The following is a 10,000-nucleotide window of genomic DNA, read 5'->3' as shown; positions in this document are numbered from 1 at the left end:
ATTCTTCTGTATTTGAGACTAGGTAGATCGAGGAATGCTTAACGTTCGTCGTATGACATGTTCTCGAGCCCGGGAAGTAGTTTTGTTGCTCGTCTTTGAATATTTTCACGACAAATTGACTGCCTTAGATATATTGGGCTCCAAACATTGTTCCTGTACTCAAGAGCAGGTCTTATAATAGTTTTTATTATTTATATGGTTGCAGCAGACTTAAACGTTTTCACCAAGATAGGAGTAACAGCAATGTATCACCATTCTCCTAGTAGAAGTTTGGTTAACTTTGTTAACAAGTCTGCTGTGAAAAAGTATTTATAATGTACCAACTTGACCTTCTGGTTGTATGATTTTGTGTTTCTATAATGCGGAAGCATCAATTTGTTCTTTTCTTTTGTTTGTTTTTAACTATTATATATTAAATTCTTTAATTAAGTATGCGCCTCCGCCATGACATCATAAGATATCGTCGCCCAGGCATTCCATGAAGGAATATAGATATTTCATCAAACAATATGTCTGGTGTCAACAGGAATCACCCATGTTATCCAAGTGAGCAAAGTGGGGGTTAATAATCTTGCTCAAGAAAAAAATCCAAAGTACCTGAAGCGGGGCTCGAACCCGGGACCTTCCGGGCCACAGTACAATGGCTTAACCACTCAGCCAATTCGCTAAAACAACGGGATGTTAAAAGGTCTTTTGACCTACGTAAACCTTAATGATGATGATATTCTGATAGAAGTTGTAAGACACTCTGATGACAGGACAACGTAAACTGAAACCTTATACATAATACCGTTGACAAATAAATACTCACAAGAAATGAAGTGAGTAGGAAGTGCCAGAAGACACTAGAGAATAAAAACTTCGCGGCGGTGATGGGGACTCGAACCCGCGACCTTACTGGTACAACTCCGCCTGGCCGGGGATAGCGCGACACGATCGTGGATAGCTCATACGGTAGAGTCACGCTCTCCCCGGCCAGGCGGAGTTGTCGTACCAGAAAGGTCACGGGTTCGAGCCCCCATCGCCGCCGCGAAATTTTTATTCTCTAATGTCTTCTGGCACTTTCCTACTCACTTCATTTCTTGTTGTTATCAACATAAGTGCCTGCTCCACTCACTTTTCTCAAATAAATACTCACAATATTCAAATGGCCGTCTCGATAAAAACCAACAGTTGCCCATTCGTATTCGCCCGTTGTCAGGGATTTCCGGAAATTCAATATCCGATATCGAGATGGAGGGTCGCCATTACTGAGAAAATGGAACTTTTCATTGGATAAACCTGTAGGGAATAACAAAATAAATTGAAGAGCATGATTTTTTGTCCACCCAGGATGCTAAATATACACTTAACTCTTAAAACTGAAGTGTTATTGTCAAATGTAAAAATTATCTATAAACAATCTTAATTTTTTTTAATGAGCTTTCATATAGCGCAATATCCACTAAATGTGCTCAAAGCACTTTACAAGGGGTCTCTGGTCAACAACAACAGTTAACATTTAGGACGAGACATGACGCCTGTTAGGCGATGTTACAATTTTTTCGGACAGCGACAACGCTGTTAACGGCCGGATACTCGTTTTACACCTGAATGCGGTGAGAGAATATGAGTAAAGAGCCTTCTCCAATGACTCAACTATGCGCCGAGCGAGGCTCGAACCCAGGACCCTCCGATCCGAAAGCGAGTATCATACCACTAGACCACATAGCCGCACTCATAGTTTTAATTCCCCCCCCCCCCCCCACCTTGGAATCGTAAATACATTTTCAAAACTTTTACTCCCGCTCTATATTTCATCCAATATTATGCATAGAGCCAATAAAATCTCTGAGTAATGACCAAAAATATATCCCAGTGACTCAGCAAGTAATCAAACCCACAGTCCTCTGATATAAAGTAGTAGTAGTAGTAGTAGTAGCGCATGGCTACACCTCCAAATTTATTTCGTCAACCCAGCTTCTAAAGTCTTCCTCCGCCCTACGGACGGTTTCGTAGCCACCTTCAAGTTTAGTGACTGGGCAGTGGAGGACGATGTGATCGCTGGTCTCTGGGGCTGCCTGACATTTCTGGCAGGTATCACTGTTTCGAAGTTTCCATCTGCACATATTTGATACAGTTCTGCCATGTCCAGTTAAGAGGCGATTTGAGGAAGTCCAGTATTTCCTGGCGTTATTGAAGCAGGCACTCTTTTGGTTGGATCTTTAATGATGCTTCCTCCTCTTGGTGTTTCCCTGTTCCACATTTCTCTCCAGTTTTCCTCCACACTGAAGTCTGCCATTTTTGTTAGGTGGAAAGTTCTTCTCGATTTGAGTCTTGTTGTTGAAGGTGCCTGCTTTATTATTGATTTTATGGGAATGTTGTCTGTGGCTTCGTCAATTCTTGCATGCTGATATAAAGTGAAGCGGATTGACAACTAGCCAACACCAAATCTCATTAGAATATTTGAAAGTACACAGTAATGCGCGATGTAAATGTTGCTGCTCGAAGCTCGAAGAAATAAATAACAATGTGAAATTGAATGTAAGCTTCAATTTCATTACGAAAACAGATAGAATAGACGTTTCGGGTTTCCCCTTTATCAACATACAGGATGAATGAAACATTACAGATGAATGAGATGATGTGGTAGCGGCGTTGTTAAGATGAATAAATAAAACAATGTTTCAGTAGTTTTTAGTAGTTTTAAACTATGTCGCAAGTTCCCAGGTTTGAGAGTTTTTGCCAAGATGAGGGTCATTTAAATCGATCGATATATGAAGGACGAGTTTTCTGGCCATTTTTTTTAATATGGCTTTTTCCAGAGTACGACAGCATTGACCCGAGGGCGAAAAACCGAATTTACGAGGTGTTTGCAAGAGGTCAAGACGTTTCGGTCAGAAATAATAGTGTAACACCTACCTCTCCTCCCTAAGATAATTTTTAAAAACATCTAGTCGTTAAATATGAAGGCACCATTTATTTATATAAGGAGTAATTTATTGTTAGTTTTGGAGAAGAACAAATCTCACACAAAATTTGTATATTATAGGCATCACTTAATGAATTCATCCTCTAACAATTGACACCATCAGTATAGATTTTGATTTTACTTTTTTTCACTGGCCTGAACATTGTAAAAATCTTCTTAAATTGATTACAGAACCACGCTTGAATGATATGAAATACTATAGTATTCTAGAACTTCTACGTTTTGAATTTCAAATAGAACTCAAAGTGATACTAAGCTGCTAGAAGCTGTGGACTGTAAAAAGCAATAAACAAAAATGAATATAACAGCTTCAAAAAATAACAGAATACCAAACACCAAACGTTTCGGGCTCAAACCCCTTCTTCAGCCAACAATTAAAAAAAAAAAAAAGAAAAACAAAATTACATTACTAAAACACCAAATCGGCAAATAAATATTCGGTATGGCCGCTTTTTAGGAAAAATTATCTTGGAATGTATACATACATTATACATTCCAAGATTTTTATGACATGATTTTGGAACCAGAAGAGTAGAAGGTGTGGTCTGACGATTTCTCTGTCTTATTAGAAAGCATTTTACTTGGACAGAAAACAAAGTGCTCAATGTTAAAATCTATATAGACATTCTAAGTTACTGTACAAGCTCAATAGCAACCTTACAGATCAACAGACAAATTAAATTTAGACATAATATTATATTATGTAACACGAGAAAGATTGTAGTACAAATTTGTATTAATCAGTTACTGCATCGCTGTTAACCTTATAAAATGCTAAATTTTATCTCCTAGACAATTTATTATGTCTTAAAAACTAATGAACATAGTTTACAAATTCAGACCTAAGACTTTTAACTAAAATCTTTTTAAAAAAATTCTATCGATTGAGATAATATTAAACACGAAGGAAACAGTCCATGTTATTAGAAATTGACAGATTGGAGAAGAGATGCTGGAGGGATATAGCTAGGGGAATGAATTGTGTGTGCGTGTCAGGTTGGCTTATTTTCTTTCAATGTGGTACAGACAATATGGTAATTTTTTGCACAAATTGTTACTACTGTCTGGAATACCAAATGGAAATTGAATCTATTTCTTGTTGTAAAAACTGGTCTGATTTTGAAATGGAATATCTTGGAAAGAAAAATACCAGACAATTGGAATCAAGACTAGATGAACAATTTTTAGGAGAATCAAAGTATGAAATGGCCTTCAAATGAATTTTTTCCTGCCATGAAATACTTACATTTGCTTGCTACCCTTTGAATAGGACGATAGAAAATAGCAAAGTACTTTCTGCTAGGTCCAACAGACCCAGCTACCCAATCACTGTTGGGTGGATAAGGGGGAGGGTCAGAAAATAATCTCGACTTCACCCGAAATAGAACTTGGTGCCTTTGAGTGTGGGTTACATTAAAGTGTAGCCCTTGAATTTAAATTGAATTCACTAACAATGTCTTGTTTAAAGTTATGATGAATATAGTAAGAAATGCCCTTAATGGACAGAATTCCATGAAGTCGAAGTTTGCTCCGATATCTGCAGCTTGAAATACATAGTTACGACCATTTTTTCCTTTCGAAAATAGATTTGTTCTAAATTTCTGCTAATACATCGACTACAACAACAACAACAACAACTACTACTACTACTACTACTACTACTACTACTACTACTACTACTACTACTACTACTACTACTACTACTACTACTACTACTATATAAAAGCCCAATTTTTTATTTTATTTTACTACTACTACTATTACTACTACTACTACTACTACTACTACTACTACTACTACTACTACTATTACTACTACTACTACTACTACTACTACTACTACTACTCCTACTACTACTACTTCTACTACTACTACTACTACTACTACTACTACTACTACTACTACTACTACTACTACTACTACTACTTCTACTACTACTACTACTACTACTACTACTATTACTACTACTACTACTACTACTACTACTACTACTACTACTACTACTACTACTACTACTACTACTATTATTACCACTACTACTACTACTACTACAATTATTATTATTATTATTATTATTATTATTATTATTATTATTATTATTATCATTATTATTAGTAGTAGTATTCCTACTACTACTACTACTACTACTACTACTACTACTACTACTACTACTACTACTACTACTACTACTACTACAACTACTACTACAACCACTACTACTACCACTACTATTACTACAACGACTACTACTACCACCGAGGCTACTACTACTACTACTACGATTACTACTACCACGACCACTACTACCACGACTACTACAACAACAACAATAACAATTACCACTACTACTACTTCTACAACTATAACTATCACTACTAATATTACCTCTAACACTTCTGCTTTTACTGCAAATTGTGCGTTTTTGAAATTCACACTCTCTCATACAAGATGAAACCAAAATGTATGAAAATGAGACCGTATCAATAATCATTATTCTTCAAATTGACACAAGATATTGTTGATGTTAACATTATCCTTTAACCGGTTTTAGATATTTCACATCCACATATTTGCAAGATTATTTCAATTTTTTTTCAATTATTTTGGTTTGGTTTGAGAGTATTTTCATTATAACAACGATCTCATAGCATTTCGGATTATCAGATCTCTCTCTCTCGTTGGTGATGATTTTTAAGACTGTAGAATTGGTCTGGTAATTGGATATTGACATATCCTGTTACATGACAATGTTTTGGTCTCACAGAGTTCCTTCTTCATATGAGTCAATTATCAATTTACTACGTCAACAAATGGCTTTAAATCACCTTTGATTGGACCCATCATTCAATTTGTATAAAAAGGAAAGTAGGTGTTTTAATATAACAAATCATATGATACTCTTATCGTGGGCTTAGAGTCCTTCAGGTTAAAAAAAATAATTGGATCCGTTTACCAAAATTGTAAACCTGATGTTTAATCGTTTTTTTTTCCATTTATCCCAATCCTTCTCCATCAATTACACTTTTTTCAATTCTCCCCTTACTTTACATTCACACACACACACTCTCTCTCTCTCTCTCTCTCTCTCTCTCTCTCTCTCTCTCTCTCTCTCTCTCTCTCTCTGTGTGTGTGTGTGTGTGTGTGTGTGTGTCTTTCTATCTTTCTCTCTCTTGCTTTTTCTTTCTTTCTCTCTCTCCCTTTCTCTCTCGCTCTCAATCTTCATGTCCCTCCTTCCAATAGCTCTCCCCCCCCCCCCTTTTTTTTTTCTTTAGTGGATAAGTCCCTGACACTAGTGCAGAACACACTATTGATTTAGTAGAAACGCTACCTAACCCTCTTTAATCTCGACATCTCAAAGTTAATGTCCATGACAGCTTTTCCGCGCGGTCGGATCTTTTCAAACGATCTCCGTGCTTACGTGGCATGATGCAGATAAGACACGAGGTTGTTGTAGCCCATGTTCAGATTTTGGGCCTTAGGTTTTTCAGAACAAAGTCTGCACGCAAGTCTAAATGGCAATTGAATGGGTAAAGGCTACATGATCTTTTTCTACTAATACATAATTTGAAGAAATGAAAATTTAAGAAATTGTTTGTGTTTGATGTTTAAATTATTTTTCAATTGATAGGGACATCATTATTGTTTGGTATGAGGCCAATTCAACAGCTGGATCCATGACTTTCATAACTCTCTCCTCTAAGTTATGAGTCTTCCCACGTCACGAACAAGACCATGATGCTTAGTGTCACCCGCGTTATCGTCAAAGTGATATTAAGCTGCTACAAGTTGTGGACTGTAAAAAGGAATGAACAAACATGAGTATATCAGCTTCGAAAATGAACAAAATACCAAACACCGAACGTTTCGGACTTTTAATCCATCTTCAGCCCATAACAAAACCAATAAAAACATTGACATATTTAAAATTTAGACCGACGGTACGGAAATATTTGACGTGCCTTTTCCGCCAGTGAACGGATCTTGAATCTTTATTACCACATTATTGTCACAACGACTTCATGGCACATAGCTCAAAAGACCTCAATTGAAGTCTTTACTCCTTTCCCTTCTTGTCAATGATCATGGTTCTTGCCTTACATAGAATGTCATTTATAAAAAAAAGCATTTTTCTTTCTCTCGACAGCCGCCTGTCTCCAGATAATTCTCAGACGTGTTGCTTTTATGGGTCAATGTTACGTCTTTGTGGATAGCTCATACGGTAGAGTCACGCTCTCCCCGGCCAGGCGCAGTTGTCGTACCAGAAAGGTCGCGGGTTCGAACCCCCATCGCCGCCGCGAAATTTTTATTCTCGATTGTCTTCTGGCACTTTCCTACTCACATAATTTCTTGTTGTTAACCTTTGCTTTATAACATATCAATAAATGGAAATATACCCCAGCTAAAAAAGGTCCCTGACTTTACTTTTCAAAGTAGTCTCGCGTTCCGGAATTAAGGGAATAGGTAGGAAACTGATTTCCTCTATTTTTTGTATTACAGGAACCCAATTAAATGATGTTGAAAAGATCGAGAGAGAGAGAGAGAGAGAGAGAGAGAGAGAGAGAGAGAGAGAGTGTGTGTGTGTGTGTATGAATGTGTGTGTGTGTGTGTACATATTTTGCGTGCTTTTTTATTGATAAGGTGTTTGAACTTTGAAAAATATACATAAATTTTAATTTAGCTTTCTTCATATCTTTCTTCATCTTATTGATCCCAACAAGTTTTAACCCTGAGGACAGTACACCGTGCTAGAAGACATTCCATTCAAGCATTGAAGTCCTAAATTCTAATCTGAACAAATGACAACGCTTGGAAAATTCCTTTATCTACGTCAAGAATAGAGATAAAGTCTGTGAAGAACCCGAAGAGCCCGAGTGCGTACAAAATGGACGAATCACTCATTCTATCATAAAGACATAAATATAAAACAAAACCGTGGTGAAAATTTGTTTTCTAAAATTGGCCTTAAATGTGGGAGACTGGAAGAATGGTACAATTTCCTGGGTCGCCTCACGCTTGGTCACACACAGACGATGGGTTAACCATCCGCTTCCTGGCATCACCGTCTCTTTTCTTTCCCTCTTTTCTATTTCCACATAGAATCAATAAATTGACACTGACAGGGACCTGCCACCACGTGTAGTCGAGCTTGAGGGTCACCATTTGGTATTGCAAAAAATGGAGATAAGAAGAAAATCTGTTTTGCATAAGATTTTTAATTTCTTTAACCATTTGGTTTGCTTGCTCGTTGCGTTTGGTTCTTTATTACAATACAATGAGTGATGTTGACCAAATATAATTGGAATCTATTCGAAAACTGTTATTTTCTTTATTTTCATTTTTACCTAAAGTCGTAAATCAACAAAAGGGATTCCTAAGTGTTTTGATTATTTATTTAGGATTAAATTTAACATTTCAGGGCTTTTGTGGAATGTCCTCTGGCTTAAATTAGCCTTGTGTGCAATGCTTGTGCGGCTATGTGGTCTTGTGGTATAGCACTCGCTTTCGGATCGGAAGGTCCTGGGTTTGAGCCTCGCTCGGCGCATAGTTGAGCCCTTGGAAAAGGCTCTTTACTCACATTCGCTCACCGTACTCAGGTGTAAAATGAGTACCTGGCCGTTAACAGCGTTGTCTCTGTCCGAAAAAATTATAATATCGCCTAACAGGCGCCATGTCTCGTTCTACTTGTTACGTGTTGTTGTTGGTCAGTGACCCTTTGTAAAGCGCTTTGAGCACGTTTAGTGGATATTGCTCTATATAAAGCTCAAGCTCAAATGCTCATAGGATGAATGCAACATCAAACTGAGAAGTATAAAAATTTCTACGGAAACGAATAACTGACTAGCAAAAAAGTTGACATTGAAAAAAAAAGCATTATTAATAATACTTGGAAAAATTCATTCTTTTCCTGAATATGACAACAATGAAAATCTCTTTTATTGATTTAATATTGTGATCTCACTGTTACGGGCAATTCTCTCTAAAATGATATCTGAAGTCTGTCATGATAATGTTTTAATGGCAATGATTTATCACTTTTAAATAATGTTAGTCATCATTGACAGCTGAACTTCTGATTAGGATGTAAGAAGCCATAAACAGAGAATACGACTTTTACCAAATGTTACAAATGCTTTTTATAATGCATTATTAGGAAGAATATGAAAGCATTTGATCCCACGGGATGATAACATCGAAGGAATTTACTTTCTAATTATTTTCTCTTTTTATCTGACTAGATGAAATATAACAACTGTCAAAAGTTAATGGGCATTGATCGAAGACTGATGAAGAGGAATGGACTCATTTTGGCCTCGAGCATTTAACACTTCCTGTTTTCATTCGTTCATACACATAACTATATACTCCAGTAGTCCTTGTTTAGGAATTAATTAGATGACGGCTATGTGGTCTAGTGGTAGGGCAATCGATTTCGGATTGGAAGGTCCTGGGTTCGAGCCTCGCTCGGCGCATAGTTAGTTGAGTCCTTGGAAAAGACTCTTTACTCACATGCTCTCACCGTACTCAGGTGTAAAATGAGTACCTGACCGTTAACAGCGTTGTCTCTGTCCGAAAAACAATTGCAATATCGCCTAACCGGCGTCATGTCTCGTTCTACATGTTAAGTGTTGCTGTTGGTCAGGGACCCCTTGTAAAGCGCTTTGAGCACGTTTAGTGGAGATTGCGCTATATAAAAGCTCAAGATTTTAAAAGTTTTTTAATTAATTAGATGACGGATATCATATTGGGAGTCTTTCAACATTTAGCAAAATTGAGTTGTCTTCAGATTCTTTAGTTATTTTAGTATGAAGGTTATTGGCTTTAAATACAAGATAGAAAATAAAATGACAGGCTCTGTCTCAAAGACTTTTAACATTTGGAAATTGATCTTCGAAAAATCTCCAGTGTTGATCCATTTAAGGCGGGAATAGAGTTAATGTGAGAAGTAAAAGCGATGCGACCTGCGTGTAACCTGATTCGGGCGTCATTCAATCTCTGGGTATAAATACAATAATAAAATAATAATAACAA

The 10,000-nt window shown here is 36.9% G+C and overlaps 1 protein-coding gene across 1 annotated transcript in view; it reads right to left on the bottom strand.

Moving 5' to 3' along the window:
- The window catches only part of LOC144971047 (metabotropic glutamate receptor 2-like), a 147,555-nt gene that overhangs the window by 18,985 nt on the left and 118,570 nt on the right, over positions 1-10,000 (bottom strand). The window contains exon 9 of the mRNA XM_078911372.1: positions 1,139-1,281. Coding sequence (XP_078767498.1) covers positions 1,139-1,281 — 143 coding nt within the window. The remainder of the gene's footprint in view (positions 1-1,138; positions 1,282-10,000) is intronic.

The sequence above is a fragment of the Berghia stephanieae genome, chromosome 4 (genome assembly GCF_034508935.2).
Source record: "Berghia stephanieae isolate SIO BIC M18660-M18661 chromosome 4, UCSD_Bste_1.3, whole genome shotgun sequence".
Classification (NCBI taxonomy): domain Eukaryota; kingdom Metazoa; phylum Mollusca; class Gastropoda; order Nudibranchia; family Aeolidiidae; genus Berghia; species Berghia stephanieae.
Note: the sequence above shows the minus strand (reverse complement) of the source record. Positions and strands in the feature narration are given on the sequence as shown.